The following is a 20352-nucleotide window of genomic DNA, read 5'->3' as shown; positions in this document are numbered from 1 at the left end:
CCCGTGATCCCGGAGGATGTCCCCTATCCCTGCCCACCCGCCGTTCCCGGAGGATGTCCCCCATCCCTGCCCATGATCCCGGAGGATGCCCCCTATCCCTGCCCGTGATCCCGGAGGATGTCCCCCATCCCTGCCCGTGATCCCGGAGGATGTCCCCCATCCCTGCCCATGATCCCGGAGGATGCCCCCTATCCCTGCCCGTGATCCCGGAGGATGCCCCCTATCCCTGCCCGTCTGGGGTTCCCGGCACAGGGCGCTGCCGGCGCGCGCAGCCCCGCCGCCGCGCACGCGCACGCACCGCCCCGCGCACGCACCCGGGAGCGCCGCGGCGGGGAGCGGCCCCCGCGCACGCGCGGCACGGCGCGGCCGAGGCCGAGGCCGGTCAGAGCCGCCGTGTGGCGCCAGCCCGGCCCCGGCCCCGGCCCGGCCCGGCCCGCACTGCCCTGCGCGCAGCTCCCCGCGGGGCGGGGCCGCCTCCGAGGCCGCCCCAGCGCGGCCCCGCCGGGCCCGGCCGAGCGCACGGCATTTCCGGGGGAGGGCGCGCGGCGCGGGCTGGCGGGGAGCGGCGCGGCGCGAGCAGAGTTGACTATATATGGTCAAAGGCAGCGGAGAGCGGCGCGCGGCGCGGGCGCTTCCTGGTTCGCGCCGCGGGGCCGAGCGGGGCTGAGCGGCGGCAGCGGAGCCACAGAGCCCGGCCCGGCCGCGCCCGCCGCCCTTCCCTGCCCCAGCCTGCCGCCGCCGTCGCAAGTGGGCGAAGATGCCGTACGAGATCAGTAAGCTGGCGGGGGCGGCGAGGTGTCGGGCGGGAACGGGAACGGGAGCCCTGCGGGCTGCAGACCCTCGTGCGGCCCCGCGGGATGGCGCGGAGCCGGCGGTGCCTCACAGCCCGCTGACAGCAACAAGTGACGGCGGCTGCCGGCAGGGCAGGGCGTGTGCCGGGAACGGGAAGGCATTAAGCGCCTTCCTTTTATTTTTATTTCTTAAAAAAATTATTTATTATTATTATTTATTTTCCTTTTATCACCTTTCTCCTTTTATTTTTTTCCGTAGAAAAAGTGTTTGCCAGCCTTCCGCAGGTTGAACGAGGCGTTTCCAAAATTATTGGAGGTGATCCTAAGGGCAACAATTTTCTTTATACCAATGGAAAATGTGTCGTCATCAGAAACATTGATGTAATGTATCTTGATTTATTTTGTTTTCTAGTGTAAAGCTTTCGCTAAGTTTCATTTTGTCTCCCTGCCCCTCCTTTAGCAGTCTGTGCTTCATTCAGTCTTGTCGATTTCAATCGAGGTCACAGATCCGCGATCAGCAGCGGCGGAATAAGTCAAGTGCATGACTCAGGCATAAAACCATAGGCAGCTACTGTAAAAACATGTAGAAAATCTCGGTAAAATGTGCAATTCTTTCCCTCTTCGCATAGGACTTAAGAGATGAGAGACTGGTATATTCTGGTTGGCCCTGTTTATCTTCTTAGGTATCACTATTAGGAAGTTGAGTGCTGTGTTTGCCTAATGAATGAACTCTTCCCTCTTTGCTGTTTTGGGCCCTTAGCCTGTCAGAGGAGCATAACCTGTATCTTTTAATCGCATTATTCTTCACTTCCTTCCCCCTACCCAGCCCTAGCTCCAGGAATCAAAACAGTAATGAGTTGCTGGACTCCATGGCAAGCTGGGTGCCCTGCCCATAGGGAATTTCGCTCATCGATTAAATATTGGAACGCCCCACTTAATGTTTTCAGTAGTGTGGAGGTTTGGGTTTGTTTATTTTCTCTGGTGCTAACTAGAGAAATGTTAAGAGAGTTATTTGAATGATTTCTTTTCAAAAATGGCATCCTTTTGAAAAGTATGGGGGAAACGTTGCCTGTTTAGGTCATTGTCTTGCTACTGGTTTTTAAAAAATAAATTTCTTCGAAGTGATTGCTTGTTATTTAGAAATCAAATTCTCCCCTAGATACTTTCCTACAGCAGATTTGGCCTGCAGCAGGAAGGGCTGCAGGAGGAGGGGCAGGACATACCTCTTTGGAATTTTAGGTCTCCACAACAATGGATTTGTTTATGGCTGCTTCTGTAAATCACCTTTGTAAACTGAGCTGTTTCCCTGTTTTATCTCATCACTCCCTCTATATTCAGACATTTATTCCTTGTCATATAATAATAGATAAGCGCTACTAATAATTCCTTGCAGATTTCTTGATTGCTATCAGTTTCAATTCACCCACTTAAAACCAAAAGTAAGCTCACACTCTGGTTTCAGTGCGTCGGTATAATGTCTTTGTAATAGTGTTTTGCTCTTGGTATCAAGAAAAGTTCAAGTTTCTGAAACTAGAAGCCCCAGTCAAACCTTGTAATGGCACACAGTGTGATGAGAGAAGAGGGAAAAGCCATTCTACTTACATTACAGTTTCTGACCAAGCTGTGAATGCTGACCTTCTCCCTTGCACTGTCATTAATGCTCTTCTGACCCTATTTTGGAGGTTAAATTGGAGAAAGCAATTTGCTTTTCCTGAATCAGCTCACTGAAGATTAGCCCAATCCAAATGTGAGCCCCAGCGTGAGCTGGGGGTCGTAGGGCACATGATGACCTGAGAACAGGCGGGGTGGGATTGTGGGAATTCAAATTCAAACTATTTCACTCTCAAGGGGAGGCGAGAGTGGAAGTCACGAATCCTTACATTTTATGGTGCAATTTTCATGTGCTGATATGCAGGCTTGCCCAACTGACAAGGGAAGTTTGCTACTGTTAATAATTGACAGGTGACCGCAGACTATATTTTAGCAGTAACACAAAACACTGACCAAAGCCTGTTCTATGGCTTTTGTGCTGGAGAATGTTGCAGTTTGTAATCTGACTTGCAAGTGTGTCCACTCCTAGTTATGAACCGTGCCTCCTTTGCATGATATAGAAGCCTCTAATAGTTTGCAACAACGAAATGAGATGGTGGGGGGTCTGTGTGTAATCCCTCTATGAGCAGTTCTCCCATGGAATGGTTGTGCTCTAATTAAAAAAAAACAGGTCATCAAAATGCAGTGATCACCTTTCTGCTTAAGTCTAAAGCTATCTAGCATTAGCTAATCAGATGAATATAGCATTCAGGCTTAAGGCGTAATCTTTGGGCATGATCTAGAGACTTCCTTTAACAATAAGTAGTTCTGGAGCAGTGCTGAAAAAGCTCTATGAGAAAGACTAGTGATATTTTTAAGGTTTCAAACTTCATTAATATTTTATCTTCATGGGTCTAAGACTACTTTGAAGCTTGGAACTGAAACTGCTCACTTTCATATGTGGCTCTGGTTTCAGTGTTTGAAATAAGCCACATAAGCTCGCTGCTGTTTAATCTAGGTACTACATTTGTCCCAGCTCACACTATAATTTTCTCCTTAAATATCTTTTTAGAAGTGGTTTTCTGGGGGTTGGGCTTGATGCGAAAAACATATAAGTTAGAAAACTGACTTTACAAGCAGAAATAACACTATTGAATAAATAATGTACAATTTGACAGCTCTGACATATTATCTAGTTTCTGCAACCTATTTACCGTATCTTAAATTTGGGTCCTTATCTTTCATTTAACCCTGTAAGTTAGTGTCTCAGCTTAGTTTTCTGGACTCTTGGAGATTCTTACTGTAAAACAGTACCTACCATGCCATTAATAACAACATGCAAGGGGAATTTAAACTTCCTGAACATGTAGGTGCTGCAGATATAGAATAGGGAAAACATTATCTTGTCTTGCTCGGATGAAATCCAGTTGGACACAAAATGAAGAGGGATGTGCATGCTGTAAGTGCAGATGGTTGTGACTTAAGCAGGGCTATGAGGCACTTAAGCAATGGATGAAAGCAGGAATGAAAAAGAGCTCCCTTTTGCATGAGCAAGCTGTATTCTGTCTCCTGAGATGCAATAGTACTGCAACAGCAAGAACTTGTGAGCAGCAGACTGCTTTCTAACACAGAGCGGGTGTTTTAGGTTTTCCTGATTGGATGGCTGAGTCATACCATAACATCAGGTGGTTTTCTGGTTCAATTGAATAAATCTGTATTAATTATAGCAGTTAAAATGGAATTTTGTTTTGATCATATGAGTGAAGTTTCTGGAGCTGGAACAAGCCTGTTAAATGGTAGGAAAACATTTCTAAATAGTAGTGTATTACTGCTGTAGCGTATATACGCTGTAATTGAGTGGGGTACAGAATGGCTTCTTTATAAAATTAATTTGAAAGCAGTTTTTTGCTTTGATGTCATCCTTTTTTGATTCGTGTGGTGCCTCTATTGTATAACGCTCCTGATTCGCTGAGATAGTTTGTTTTATTGTACAACCTGAAATATATCAAAACATAGTTTAGACTGAAGAGTTCAAATTATGACTGGGTGGCAATGAATTTCTTTCAGAATTCCTGTACAACTCTTGATATCAGGTCTACTGGCTTTTTAAGCAGATTGCAATTATCAAGAAAGAGCAAGCCTAGCACATCTCATTGGTTATTGAGTGATTTTGGGTGCATGGTGGTGATTAACAGCCATGTGTTATGGTTGACTGCAGGCTTAAGTTTCATACTTGACTACAGTAGAATTTTAAATGTGTGCTGCAAAGCACAGCTCATGTTTAATATTCTACTTGGGTAACTGCTTTATCCCTGGACTAGGCCTAGAAAAAGAGAGCCTTATGCTTGACCTGTTGTTTTGGAGAGTGTTTCTCTCCTGTTTGGCAGGTACTGGAGAAGAAAGGGTCCCAGCATTTCAGGCTTCCTTAAGAGGAAATCCTTTTTTGTGTCAGTTGTTAGAAAGTAGTGTGTTGCTTCAGTGGTATCAGCAGTGTTCTGCAATGTGTGCTGCACTTCTCACTTTTAGACAGTTGCTCAATTTAAGCTGGAAGGCAGGGCTTGAGAGAAGGGAGTGCAGGGAGAAGTTATGAATTTTATTGTTGAATTTCTGATTTTATTCCTTTGAAAAAGAGGAAGTACAACTTTGTAACTTTCTTTTCCTCTTTAAAATAGAATCCTGCAATTGCTGACATCTACACTGAGCATGCCCACCAGGTTGTAGTTGCCAAGTATGCTCCCAGTGGATTCTACATAGCATCTGGAGGTAAAGTATCTGTGTGCATGTGCGTGAAATGTATGGACAGAGCTGTTAAAGTTACTGGCAAAACAGGAGTAACACTTTGTGTGTGTGTATGGAGTGTGCAGTCAATGGGATGTGCTTTGGTGGACTTATGTATGCATCTCTGAAGGAGGAATGGTTTCTGTCCTTGTTCCTGTAACCTCTGTCTCAGGCAGTGAGCTTAGTGACATTCTTGGTCTTTTTAAGATGTATTATTTCAATAAGGAAAGACCCTGGAAATGTGCCCTGAATACTTAGTGTGATGAAGACTTGTGTAAATGCATCAGTGTGAAAAGTTATTTCTGAAATGCAGACTATTGTTTGTGATGTTAATAAACTTTGATACTTTATGGACATGGGAGGGATTCTCAAACGGTGTGTACTCCTTTCTTTTCCCTTCTTCCTGACCAAACTTGGCAACTTTTATGACTTTTGGTACTTTTTTACCTGAACTAAAAAAGCTTTCTTCAGCAAGTAAGCAGGGAAAGAGGCTGAGTCTCAGTTTCCATATAATGCATGTGAATCAATAATCTGAGGATATGTAACATGAATTTTTACAGTGTGAATTTCCTGTATTATAGCAGGTTTTGACTATTAAAGAACTAAACAAATCCTTTTTAATAAAAGCTTGCATCAAATAATTGTTTTATTCAGGAGGACTGGTATACAGTGAAGAATATTGATAAATACAATACTGTTACTTGCATTTCTTACAAAGATTTGCAGCTAATATATAGAGTCTTCAAAAATGCTTGCCATTATCAATTAGAAGTGCTTCAAAAGCAAGTAATGTACCCAAATAGATAGATGTATTTTCTAAGTAATACATCTAAAAATAAAACATTCTAAATATGAGACCCTTAGAAAGCATAGATTCCTGCAAAGGTCTTAGTAGAATGGAAATTTCTCTTTCAGCAATTTTGAGAGAGCTGTGTTCCTTAAGTGTAGAATGCCCTGTCCTTCTTAGTTTCCTTCATATCAGAAAGCTTATTAGAATAAGTATTTTTGGAGTACTGGGGAACCATTAAGAACATGGATAGCAGAGTTTGTTGTGGTTTTATTTGTTTGGTTGGTTTTGGTTTTTGGGTTTTTTTTCTTTTCCTTTTTCTCACGTTCTTGTCTGAAAGGGACCACAGCCAGGATTTTCTTGGCTTAGTCTTGTGTGTAGACCATGTGTCAAATTGAATACCCTCTTAAAATCCAGTTTACATTCTGTATTCTACAAACCTGGTGCTCTAGGTTTGTGTAGCACTTAATACTCAGAATAACTATCTAATTTTTTTCTTGTAGTCTTTTAGATTTCCAGTTCTTTGTAAAAGAGCAGTAATAGATACTGTGCTAGGGAAATATTTGGTTGATTTTTCTCAGATTTTTTGTCATACCCAAGTGGAAGAGTTTAGGTTGCAGTATTTCCCTTAAAAAGTGTCTTCTGTATGTCATTTATAAATAGTTTTGTGATACTGCTGAGCATGGGGTCTGAAGATAGATGACCAGGCTGTTTAAGCTGTTTCTAAGTATAACATGTAAGATTCATTTCTCTGTCTATAAATCTGCACTAGCCGTGCAGCCTGCATTAATGCTTCATGTGCTTCATGAGATAGACCTTTGGCAACGTGCTTTTGGCTTTTATGGTAATTTCTCTTGCAGTCATAGCAGATGTAGTAATGGGAGATACTGCGAAGTTAAAGCTCTCTGTCTTAGCTATTAATAGATGGAGAAAACAATTAGGTTGTAAAGTCTAAATTAAAATTCTGCTTCAATAACAAATTCTCTCTATAAAATTCTGGACCATCTATCCTTTTAGAAGAAGTGAAGAAGATCAGGATAACCAGGTCCCAAAGATGCAGGGTGGCTGTATGTTTAAATTGAATTGTCAAGATGCACCAGTAAATGGTGAACAGAATTTAAGCATTCTGCTGAGGTGAAAGATGCATATTTCAGCACGTGGTTTATTCTAGAACAGTGGCTTTTTTGAAGGGTACAATACACACAGACTTTGCTGTGTGGGTTTCATTAGAGATGTGTAAATTTGTCTGTGTATAGAACAATTCCTCTGGTTACAATACTGCACCACAGTAATTGCTCTGAATAGCTCTTGGGTTTTACAATATTCAGTGGAAACAGTAAGCCAGGGAGATTTCATTAGCTTAAGGCTTAAATCGTTAACTGCTTGTGCCATGTCTGCTGCTTTTGACATTACTGTTCCTGAGTATTCTGTTGCATTCCTGTCTAGTATTCCAGATAGTGCAGGCATCCCCACCATTAAGTGTGTGCATGCTTCTGTATAGAAAAACTACACTGATGTGCATGAATTGAGTTCTGTGGACAGAAATCTCTTTGTACATCTACATATACCTGGTGTTCATATGCAAGGCAGGCCTCCTTTGAAGGTACAAACTGTATTGCATCAACCACTGTCCACTGGACTGCTCCCTTCTTGTAGGTGTAGGGTGGCTTATTTCCCAGTGAAGGGTCAGTGAGCTGTCTTGTAGCTGCTGGGCAGGGGGGCTGGGCTGGCTTGTTCTTTGTGTAACAGATACTTTAATGTTATCAGCTGGTATATATTAAGTTCCTACACTCTTACTGTGCAGTTTTTTCACATGCCTGCAAACATTTTCTCAGTCTGTTGTATTTGGCGCTGCATGTCTTGGATTGTAATATCTGGTTAAAAACTTAAATTATTGAAGTGGATAGTCTTCAGCATTCCTAGATAAAGGGATTTGTAGTAGTTGTAGTAGGGTAAGGTAGTAGGTCCCTAGTACAAGTCTTCAGTGTAGCTGAAAATCTGTACTCTGGCATATTGATGAGTCATGTGACTGAGTCATGCTGGAACAATAGTTATATTCTATTTTATTATGGCAGATGTCTCTGGAAAGCTGAGAATCTGGGATACTACACAGAAGGAACACCTACTGAAGTATGAGTATCAGCCATTTGCAGGAAAAATAAAGGACCTTGCATGGACTGAAGACAGCAAGAGAATTGCTGTGGTTGGAGAAGGAAGGGAAAAGTGAGTAATTATCTTGTGTTTGTTTGTGTGTGGGTATGGTTATGCATATATACGTGTGTTTGCTGTAAACTTCTACATTCTAACAAAGCAAGTTCCTTGCACAAAGTTTTTAATTCTTCAGTGGACTGGAGTCATTGCTTTTTCCCTGTCTTGGCTTCAAGACTGTTCTGCAGCAAAATTTTCTATGCAGTGTTTGACAGATGTATGTTAGCTGGAAAACACAGTTCTGTTACAATTGCCTAGTTTAAAAGTTGTATGGGAGTTGTTTCTTAGAGATAGGTGGGTATTACATTCAGAGACAGCTGTTTAGTGGATTTTTTTGTCAAATTCTGGTAGGGTAGGAAGGGGAAAACAAGATGTTTCTCCTCTTCTTTCATTAGACTCATGGTCATATTCAATTGATTGAATAAGAGTTTAAAAAAAAAAGTCTTATCTGAATTTTGTCCTTTGGCACTATGTCTATATTTTAGGCTTTATTATGGTAGTTTAATGAAAGAACAACAAGCAGTTGTCCTTTACCTGATTAAATGAGATGCCCATTTAGGTTTGTGTCCTCCATGTAATGTTCGAAGACTGTTAGAACTTTTAAAGCAGAGTCCAGACCGGGTAGTCTTACACCTGAAGGGCTGAAAAGCATCATGTAGTTCCCTAGTCCCCTGCACCAGTTTTTAATCTGTCATGTACTGAAATCCTTGAAAGAGACTTTGTCCTCCCTTGCTCCATCTGCCCCTGGGTAGGTACAGTGTGAGTCTGCCCTCCTTCAAAAACTTAAGCCAGCTTCCTGTTAGGTGGATGCACTTTCAGTCTAGAATATTCTTGAAGGGATTCTGAAGAAAGCCTTCCAAATAGCAATCCTCTGACAGTTTAGTGCCTTGGTATTGATTATACTGGGTTTTTTTTAAGGTAATTTAGATTAAGAACTGTCAAAAATGCTTCTAAAACTCTTCCTTAAACCTTTAATAATATTTGTAAAAGTGATCATACCCAATCTAGGCTAAATAGTCAGATAATTGTGATCCAATGTCGTTGTTATCCTAGCTTCCTGCAGTCTGTGTTGTGCTAGGCAGATGGACTAATTCACTGCTTTCTTTTGTAAACCAATAGTCTTAGTGAGGAATATACATTGGATATCCGAATTTTAGAAGCTTTATATGCAAAACCTGATTGTTTGTTCCCTTCAGCAAAAGTCTCCTATAGAAGATTAGAATATCCCACTAGCAAGATCTCAAATAGCCCTCAGGGAGCTATGATGCGCTTGTATGAGATTAATGAGATGACCTAATTTCTTTTCTTTGAGTGCACTCAAATTTGCAGTTTGCAGATGTTCAAGGAGTTAATCTACATGTAACTTTGATGAATTGTAGTTATTGTGTGCTTTTCTAACTAGATTCGGAGCAGTGTTCCTGTGGGATAGTGGCTCTTCTGTTGGTGAGATTACTGGGCACAATAAAGTGATCAATAGCGTGGACATTAAACAAACGAGACCATATCGTCTGGCAACTGGCAGTGATGACAACTGTGCTGCTTTCTTTGAGGGACCGCCATTCAAGTTCAAGTTTACACTAAGCGTGAGTTTAAGTTTAGATGTGGCTCTGTTAAACTGTGCAGTTTCCAACAACCTTGCAGTTCTTGTCACAACTAGCTGTTCTAACAGAAGTTCTCAATTTCCTCTCTTTTGAAGCAGAGCTGGTGTCAAGTGGCTTTCTTAAAACCATGTATAACCAAATATTCGTCTCAGGTCAAGAAAACCAAAATAAATGATTGGTTAAAAAGAGAACCTGAAACACTTTTTCCAATTTTTCTTTTTCATTCTCACTAAGCAGTGGAAGGGACGAAGTAGGCTGTTTTGTTGGCTCTACTGATGCTTTCATAGCTCTGTTTCCCAGTTCAGATATGTGTAGAATTTCTTAAAGCTTTCCAAAGTACATGATTTAAGAAATATGGAGATTTTAATGGAGCTTTCCAATCTGATAAAGAGTGCTCAAATCTGAAATCCCAGGGCCACTTAGAAAGGAGGAGTGTAGTTGTTTGAAAGCATAACTTGATTTCTACTTCTTGGAATGAGTATGTAACTTGTGTGGTCAGTTTTTTGTTTCTATGTTCCTTTCAACTTTGTTTCTTATTTAACTTGTTACAATCTCTTAAATGAAGCGAAGATTGGAACTACCACTGTGAAGGTATTCGTTGTTGCTTAAGGCCAAAGAAAATAAAAAGCCACAAGCTTCTGCAGCTGTTTTGATGGCAGATCTCTTGCCTTAAAAAAACCATTGCAAAGATACTGGATGTTACTGCAGTAGTAGATTCAAAATGTTTAGTTTGTATTTTAGTTTTAAAAACAGTGTAGTAGGCCTTTTATTTTCTTACACGTGAGCTTTGAGTAGTCTTCATATGCTGACTTCAGTAAGGATTCCATTCCAGTTCTAGAAAAGGAATTGTTTTGAGCTCTGCAATCCAATGAAATGATGTAGTTGCCTAATATATTTCCGAACTTAAGCTGATACTTGCATTTTGCTAAGCTGGTTCTTTTGGAACTCTGAAGTCCAAATTGCTTACCAGTGCTGCCTGGACTGGTACATGATGAATTCTTCCTTTAAAAGTGATATTTGGGTTGATATATGGGATTCTGGTACGGGCTGTTATATAGTTTAGATTAGAGCCTGCAGTATTGTTGGTGGGGGGGAAAAAAGTATAATTAAAGAAAGTAGGTTAGAACCTGTTTTCCATAATACTAAAAATAATCTTCCAAATCTCTCTGCATGGGAGCTTTGGCCTCATTGTGGTGCTTCCCTATTTAACGTGTGTTTTCTAGTTTGCATGGTTTGAATAGTCTCCTACTTGTAAATAGTCTATTTGGGGAGCATACATCAGTCTTGCCTCATTACTTCACAGAACTACCATTAATGCAGTCTCCCAGAAATGGAATTTCAGTCAAATAGTAACTTATTCCTTTTGCCTATGCTTTTTTTGTTTTGGCAATAAGAAGGATAAAATACCTTTGTGTCTAAAACTCACTGCGCAATGAAGCGAAAGTTGAAATCTGGAGAATGTTGCAGAAGAAGTCAATGACCACTTGGGAAGAATCTTATGTTTGCATGTAGGCTGCATCTGACTTTTTTTAGTACTTATCTCTGAAACTGGGTAATCATTCTGGTATGCATTGAATTAACTACATCAGTAGTGATGTCACAGTGTCTTCCCCAGACTGTTCTTGGTCCCCATGATTCTCTTCAGATAGAGGCTAAACTTGCCTCATAGCAATTCCCTATAGCAAGCATCTCCTACACAGCCAATTTACAGTTCACATGTAAGAGAACTTCATTGTTACTAGAATGTCTTCTGTATGAAACGGTCTGTTCTTTCTTTGTTTGCTGATTCTTGCTTTTTTCTACAGGACCATACACGGTTTGTGAACTGTGTGAGGTTTTCTCCTGATGGGAACAGATTTGCTACAGCTAGTGCAGATGGGCAGGTAAAAAACAAGGAACTCTTTTAATATTGATTTTAGCATGAGAAGGCTTTCTTGTACTTCTCCTATTTTGTGAATAGGATTAGTATTGGAAAATCCATATTGCTTCTTTTTTATGCCACGAGCTTGAACTTTTAAGTATCCTCCTGTAAATCTGTAATAACTGATATGGGGTAATAACAAGACCATTCTTACTCAGGTTTTTTCCTCATTCCATCTCCCTAGCATTCTCTTAGAGGTTATTTTGGCAGGAACATGTTGGACTTTTGGAATGTGTATGTTAGGATCCTCAGAAGTCTGGCTGAAATAGTGAATTCATAGATAGCGACCTGCCTCCATGTGTACTGCATACTGATAAGGGCATTTTGACAATGACTCTTTTACCATAGGTAGCTTGTCCTTTTCAGAGGGCAGACTCCCATGACAGTGCTAAGCAGATGCCATCACAGCAGGATTCAAAACTGTAACATCTTCCAGAATTTCAAATTTCTGGATCCAAAGTACAGGGGACTTGCTGTGATTATTTGCCATTTTAATCTCAGTCGTTTAGTCTTAATTATTCAATGCTTGTGCCTCTCCTTAAAAAGGAGTCTAGCGTATCAAAGTATCAGACACTATCTTGGGATTTTTTCCATTACTGCTTTTCCCTTTAAGTTATATATATATGTGTGCTCTTTTAAGATTTTTGTCTATGATGGGAAGACTGGAGAGAAAGTGTGTGCTCTTGGTGGAGGCAAAGCACATGATGGAGGTATTTATGCTGTAAGTATCACTTCATTTGTGCAAATGATCCGTAGTGTTTCATTGCCTAGTTAATGAACTGCAAAGTCTTGGATTAATACATTTACTGTCTTGTGGTGACATTTGTTTTTACAGATTAGTTGGAGCCCTGACAGCAGTCAGTTGCTTTCTGCTTCTGGAGATAAAACTGCTAAAATCTGGGATGTTGGTGCTAATTCTATTGTAAATACTTTTAACATGGGATCAAACGTGTTGGATCAGCAGCTGGGTTGCTTGTGGCAGAAAGACCATTTACTGACTATCTCCCTGTCTGGCTATATCAATTATTTGGACAAGAACAATCCAGATAAACCTTTGCGTGTCATAAAGGTAGGTTAAAGTTCTGTTACTGCATGAGTTTCTGCAATAAATGACTCAGTGACTGAAGTTGTCAAGATGGAATAGTAGCTATTGAAAAATAGCTTTGTTAAATTAGCATTGCCAAATGAGCTATGTGTGACTGTTTCTTGAAGCCATATGAATCAATAGGTTACTATTTACATGTGTGAGACTGTGTTTTGTGCAAATACCCAGACTGATTATTTCATTTTAATGTTATCCACTTACCTTTTGTTGCAGCTTTTAAGCATTCTTGAGATGAGAAAAGAAATACAACATAGGTAGAAAACTACCAGTGATGTTTAATTCTCCCAGAACTAGTGTATTGTGGACAAGGTGACTAGAGTTACCATGAAATCAAACTTTTATCTTAGGATTTAAAGGGTTGCTGACACAAGACTGTCTCACGGGAACTTACATTTTTACATGAACTAGAAACAACGTCCCAGATTTTTGCCATCACTGCTATAATTCTGGAAGTTGGTGTGGGTACATGACCATATTTAGTCCTCTTCCCTGAATCATAAAGTGCCTGAAAAGCAGTGATGAAAAGGTTATGAAAGTATTTTGGCTCATCAGGCTAATAAGGACATCCATGATGCTTATTGTTTCTCATCAAGGACATAGCAATAGCAGTGCTGTAACAGTTAAATGACTGCACTGAAAAAATAGTGGTTTTTATACTGGGTGACTTTTAATGCTTGTGAATAGTATGTTATTTTCTGAATAACCTATCATTCTTCTCAAATAGGTGTATGTATGTGTTAAAAATTGTTCATCAGTAATTTATGTTCTATTCACAGGGTCATAGTAAATCGATTCAGTGTCTTACGGTGCACAAAAATGGTGGAAAGTCCTATATTTACTCTGGAAGTAATGATGGTCATATTAATATCCTTTGAATGATAGTGATACTTGTTCTAGTCTTATAGTCTGAGAGAGCTCATTAGGAGGGATGGAAAAGTAAAAGCTTTGCCAAGGATAAAGTTTACTGGACACTTTGGATATTTCGTCTAAAGTTTATTTTGCTTTCCCCTAATACCTGTTTTACTAGCTGCCTTCACACTTTCCTGCTAAATATAAGCCAGCTCTTAATTTACAGTTGCTGCTTCTTCATGATAGGTAGCTTGGGTAGGATGATAGTATGGAGGAGCAAGTAAATTAGCCTCTTGTAACAGCAAGAAACAACAATACATATTTTCCCCTTAGGACAGAAAATGCAGAAAGTTACATTTCCAACATTCTGAAGTGTATAGTCACAACTATAGTCCTCAATCCTGCCTTTAAAATGGTGTCATGTTGGTATAAACTCTTACAGATATAGGTCCTGTTTATTTTCAGACCTGTAATACAGTGTGAATAGACCGCACTGATGTTACCATATAACATCATGAGGGAAAGCCAGTGTTGCAAGGGCTTCTAACTAAAATTCTTTAACGAGTATTTTCTAATCTCAGACTTGATGATAATTATTTCAGTACTTGCTACCATTTGTGATATGTCCTTTAGCTCACTACAGAACATCAGAGTTTAATTTAATAAATATTATGAGGTTGCCCATGGAGCTTGTAGAATCTCCATCCTTAGAGATACTCAAAACCTTACAGAGCCCTGCAGCCTGTTGTAGCTGACACCAATTTGAGGAGCAGGTTGGACTAAATCTCAAGAGGTCCCTTCTAACTTTAGCTGTTCTCTCAGTTATTTATTATTTATGTTCTCTCAATTATTTATCCACGTTTTATGGTGTGTAATCTGAATGTACCAATATCTTCAAGTGTTCCTTAATTCTATTCTGCACATTATTGGGATTCTGAAACTGGAGAGAATGATGGCTTTTCTGGGAAAGGCCACACAAACCAGGTTTCTAGAATGGCAGTGGATGAAATGGACCAGCTGGTCACCTGCAGTATGGATGACACTGTGCGCTACACCAACCTTAGCAAGAGAGATTACAGGTTAGTTAAAATGTTGCCTTTTATTGCAGTATAATTGTTTTCCAGCAAGAGTGTTGTTGACTTTATATGGTAAATATAAATGCTGGAGTTTATTTATGTTACCATGGAAACTGTAGCAACCTTGTGCTTTTTTCTGAGGAGAAATGATCCCAGGCTTTTCAATTTGCTTTATCCCTTCAATAGATATAGATAGATAGAGACCTGTCTTGTACTGGGTGACTTAGGGGACGTAGGAAGCGTGTCTGTTTTGTGATTCATAAATACCCAGGGATAGTGGAAGTAAATGTGGTTAGGAGGAGTGGGACATATCTGTTTCTTCATGGAAACCAGAATTTAAAGAATCTTGTTAAGCTAATCTAGATAGTTTACTACACTACGGTTTAATTTTTAACATTGACTTTCATTTCAAAGGTGTACTACCTGATCAAGATAGTAAAACTTCAAACACAAAACAGTAGGAAACTTTGAGATTAGTAGATAAGAATTTAAGTTATGCATTTCTTGGTGATTAGTGGGTGATTATTTGAATGGGCAATCTAATATAGTTGTAGACATGGAATAACTTCTTCCTGCTTTGTCCTTGCTGCTTCTCCACTTTGGCACGTCCTCTTCCAGTGGCCAGGATGCTGTGAAAATGGATGTTCAGCCAAAATGTTTAGCTGTGGGTCCTGGTGGTTATACTGTAGTTTTATGCATTGGACAAGTAAGTATTAACATGTGGATTATTAATTATTGCTGTGTTAATAATGCCATGTATGGTAACATTTATTTATTTAGTGTGGAATTACCTTGCACATCTGCAGAATTTCCTAATAAGACCTATAGGGAACATAATTCAGCAGGATACTTGAGCCTTGTCTTTTTGCATCCTGTACCAATTTCACATTTATGTATAGATTTACATTTCAGAAAGTCCCTTGTGTGGATGCCTCTGTATTTGTTACTAATACAGCTTTGTGCTGAAAGGTTAGACGTCAGAATCACGCTCTTGCCAGATCTGTTCAGTGACACAATTTTGGCAAAAGGATGTTTTTCTCCTGCATTTTCTTTTTTTGAAATTAATCCAGATATCCAATTAGCTAGTGCTGTGGTATGGAATAAGCAGCTCTAGCTTGCTTGCCACTAGTATGCAGATCACAGAAAACCAGAGACATTGCATCAAGGCTCTTCTGTATCAAAACATTATTGACTAATAATGATTTATCCTTTCTTCATGGGTGCTGGTTTTGTGTTTGGGACATTTGATAGTGTTGTCCAAACCTGTTTTCATGTGAGTCAATCCCAGTTAACCATAGCATAGAACTGGATAGGAAATAGCCTTTAAAATTTAACCCTGCAGCATTAACTTGCTACTAATTTGGTCCTGCCTTCCTCCCTCCCTTGAACAATGAACCAGGAAGGGAGTAAGCATTACTAAAAATACTGTTTTGTCCATGTTTATTTCATGGACAATGTCCTCCATCATGTAATTTAGAACACATGAGTACTGCAGTACAGCAGATTAGTCACCACATGTAGGCATTTCTTCAATTTTTTTTTTTTTAAAGAATGAAACTGTTCCCTTAAGATGAGAATACAGTAAACTTCTGAGCTTACCAGAGGGAGTTTGAATTTATGACTAAGCAATGTGGTTTAGTAATAGTTTAATATTAGATACTTTGAAGAAGGGTCTTAGTTTCTGGTTTTTTGGTTGTTTTTTTTTTTTTTCTTTTTACTTACAGATTGTCTTGATGAAAGACAAGAAAAAATGTTTTGCAATTGATGACCTTGGCTATGAGCCAGAAGCTGTAGCCATTCACCCCACAGGAAGCACAGCAGCAGTGGGAGGAGCGGTAAGGTTGCACTTCCTAAAACTGTACTACTTTGAAAACTGGATCAAGTAACAGAAGCATTTAATAATAGTAGGTGTGTTGTGTTGAGAAATGGTAGGTGACAATTTGTAACAACATTAACAGTATCGTTAAAGTAAGCTGTGCGTCTTTGATGTTCCTGGACCTTCATTCCCCAGGTTCTGTCACAACTGTAACCTAAAGTCTTATTTCACTTTTCGAATTTAATTGTGTTTCCTAAATTTGCTGTTTTGAAATTGCCAAATTGTTTTTACCCAGTGTATTCTTGGAGTTGGCAAATTCTAGAAAATGGGTTTATTTCCACACTTGGTGGATTGCAGCCAGCACAAATGACAGCTTATCTAAACTTTTTCGTAACAGAAGCACTACCAGACAGAATTAATGCAAAAAGTTTCAGAAACTCCTCTTTCTATTGCAAAATGATTTTACTACCTTTCCTCCTTCTTTGCTATTAATTTGCAGGATGGGAATGTCCATTTGTATTCAATCCAAGGAACCTCTTTGAAAAGTGATGACAAGACTTTGGAAGCCAAAGGTCCTGTTACTGACCTGGCATATTCTCACGATGGTGCCTTTCTTGCAGTCTGTGATGCAAACAAAGTTGTCACTGTCTTTAGTGTTGCTGATGGCTATGCGGTAAGAGTTGTTGTAACAAGTTACCTTTGAAAACAAACTGACAGCTTATGTCTAAATCTGAGGTAGTGAAGGACATTGTAAAGCCTCCATACTACACATGTAGTGAAGCTGCTGAGCTGTTAATTTGTTAATTTGTAAATTTGATGTTTCTGTGGCTTATTTACCTGCTATTTTGGGCTAGTACTGATGCTTACAGCAGCCTATGTGAACCCTCCAGACCTTAAGAATAGTTGAGTAAATGTGCAGCATAGGTCAGCTACTGGGAAAACACTGAAACCCGTATAATAACAAATGCATAGTTGAAACAGGGAAGGAGCTGAATTTCCACAGACTAACCTTAGTTAAATATAAAAAATTCCTTTGGGTCTGCTGAACCACTTGTTTGTTAGTTTGGGTTTTTTAAAGGAAATAAAAAAATGTGCCGTGTCTGTTAGAGAACTTGTGTGCATTTTTATAAAGTGGACAAGAATGTAGGCTCAGCTTAAGAATCATGCAGTACAATAAAATTCAATGAAGTAAATAAAGCAGACTTGGTAATACAATTCTGCTGGCTCTGGCACACAGTTCCATGGTAAGCACTAAGCTATGAAAGGGATGCGCTAGGACAGGGAATCTTGCTTTATCTGCCAGTCTCCTGTCTTTTAACAAAAACCAAAAAATGGCCAATTTCCACTTTTCAGCCCAAGCAGTCTATGCGTATCAACCTGTAAACTCCTTAAACTTTGACTAAAACAGCACTGAAGTAAAAACGCAGTATGTCTTTTCACAAAAAGCATTTAATTTTCTAAGTAAAAATTGAAATAATTTTGCCTTGAGAAACATCTGTGGGATTATTTTAGAAGCCTCTAAATTGCATATGCACTTAACATATCAAGCTTTCATAGAAAAATATCTTAGTGGTTTTTTTACAAAAGGGGTTTGTGTTTTATTGGCCTACTAAGTATTTAAATAAATCTCATAAAATGAAGCTACCACTTGGCTTCCGTAGTACATCCATCTACATCTGACATGTACGTTGTCTGGAGTCTTGCAATAGCTTGTTCTGATGGTGCACATTGAAAGCTGATGATTTTCTGAAGTAGCTTTAAGTACTGGAATAACCCTTGTCCCTCTCATTTTCAAATAGGAGCATAATGTCTTTTACGGACACCATGCAAAGGTTGTTTGTATTGCATGGTCACCAGACAATGAACACTTTGCTTCTGGAGGCATGGACATGATGGTGTATGTTTGGACTGTGAGTGATCCAGAGACCAGAGTCAAGATACCAGGTATGTTTTCTTCAACATACTACTTTTGAAAGTTGCTAGTCATTTTTTAAATCCAACACTGTTTTGTAGATTAATGGTAAGTAAGCAGGCTTTGAATGTTCCCAAAGTAATTTAGCCTTTTTTTTAATCTCTATCTAGCCACACTAGCTGAAATTCTTCTGTTATTTTTGTAGTTACTTTAAAAATCCAGTGCTAGTATTTAATGCAGCTAAAAACCATATTTGGAATGTGTTGAATTTACCTGTTCAACCCAGCCTTCCTAATTCTTTTCTGTTGTTTTGCACTGCAATACAGATGCTCACAGACTACATCATGTAAGCGGTTTGGCGTGGTTGGATGAACATACTCTGGTAACAACATCCCATGATGCTTCTGTTAAAGAGTGGTCTATCTCCTACAATTGAAATATGCCCCCTCTTTGGAAGGACCTAATCAGGGACTAGAACTACTGCAGTGGAACATAGCATTTCTCTTAAAAAATCTGTATTGGCCTCTGGGTCTGCTGTCATATCCTCATATCTTTACAGGGTGTTCATATCTGTAATTAAATGTACTTTGAAAGCTTTAGCAGGTAACAGTTTGCACATGAAAAGCACTTAAATTATGTCTGGAGCTTAACCTTTGTGCTGAACATTCCAGAGGCAACAGCCAAACAAATTGGTGTGCAAGGTTCAGGCGCGAAAGATTCAAACTCAATCGGTTGTTCTTCTCTAACCAAGAAACATAAGACTGTACAGCATGAGAGTAATACTTCTCATTTTTTCTAATTACAGAACATTTCTGTACTAACAGTCATAGTAAAAGTATTTAGTTGTGGTCTGAAACCAATCAAGCTGTGTGCAGCTACTGTATATTGCTTTGCTTCTCTATACTGCACCAAACTGTTGCCTCAGATTTTCTCCTCCAGATAAGAAGATGGGGTACATACATAATAAACTTTTTATGTATTTCATGTCAAATCTTTGTGGTTTATTTTAAGGTGGAAGTGTGGGATTTTAATGTACTTACTGTTGTGGGTATAATGTTTACAAATAATCATTGTGGCAACTTGTTGCTTCAGAAACACAATTGTTACTTTCATGAATTAAGACTGTCTCGTCATTTCAGTGTCAGAGAAAAGAAATCATTCTGTTTTAAAGATTAAAGATATTTTCTCTTTGAAGGAGGATAAGCATGTTATTGTTTAAAAAATGCAGTACTTCTACCACCTTTTGGAAAATACAGGAATTAAATTGAAGTGTTGTTATGACTTGAGGTGATTTTTGAGAAGATGGTGTTTGCTCAGTAAGTTTTATGCCTTTGCATGTGTGGAACAGTTGCATGAAAGCGTTACCTCATGCAAAGAGATCCTGATGTTGTGTTTAGTTCCCTTCTCACACTCCACAATATGTTTAAGTGATTTGAAGCTAGCAGTCCAACAAAGGTGGAGGAGGACACTCTGATGCAAAGTAGTAGGAAGATTTCTTACCATCTCTGATGGCCAAAAAGAGTTGTTGATGTCCATAACCTTGGAAGACTTAAAAAAAGTTTTCTCTGCTAAGTCTCTACCACCACCACCATCTTTCCAGTTGTCTTTGGGTTTTATTAAGCTTTCCTTTCTGTGTGGACTCGCATGTTTTTTTTACCAATCATATTTCTAATGACACTAATTATACAGCAAATAAAATGCTTTTGCTGCTTCTCATACTGTGGCCTATTGCTCAATTGCTGAAAAAAAAGTGCCTCACAAAAATGAAATGTTGGTGAAACATGTTTTTCAAAAGAAAAATGTTGATTTCTTTTTAGGAGTGGTGATCAGAATGTCTCCTAGCCTGCAAACCAACATCTACAGTGGAACAGTTGACATATTTTTTTGTCAAATTTTCTTCTAAGAAGTGGGATATTTTGCACTATGTTTTTTTTTTGTGTTTGCTGTGTCTCTCTATTAGCAGTTTTGCGTGTTATGC

General features: G+C 39.5%; 1 protein-coding gene across 1 annotated transcript; it reads left to right on the top strand.

The window, feature by feature from the left end:
* Positions 1-650: 650 nt before the first annotated feature.
* WDR1 (WD repeat domain 1) lies at positions 651-20090 on the top strand. The gene is made up of 15 exons (XM_088163143.1): positions 651-773; positions 1051-1172; positions 4994-5084; positions 7962-8109; positions 9497-9677; positions 11501-11578; positions 12257-12337; positions 12452-12685; positions 13498-13587; positions 14495-14649; positions 15265-15352; positions 16371-16481; positions 16962-17135; positions 18262-18406; positions 18701-20090. Exons 1-15 carry the CDS (start codon positions 758-760, stop codon positions 18808-18810), a joined length of 1824 nt encoding a protein of 607 aa, XP_088019269.1. The 5' UTR covers positions 651-757; the 3' UTR covers positions 18811-20090.
* Positions 20091-20352: the final 262 nt, after the last annotated feature.

The sequence above is a fragment of the Sturnus vulgaris genome, chromosome 4 (assembly GCF_052056855.1).
Source record: "Sturnus vulgaris isolate bStuVul1 chromosome 4, bStuVul1.hap1, whole genome shotgun sequence".
Lineage (NCBI taxonomy): Eukaryota > Metazoa > Chordata > Aves > Passeriformes > Sturnidae > Sturnus > Sturnus vulgaris.
This window is presented reverse-complemented; position numbering and strand designations above follow the sequence as displayed.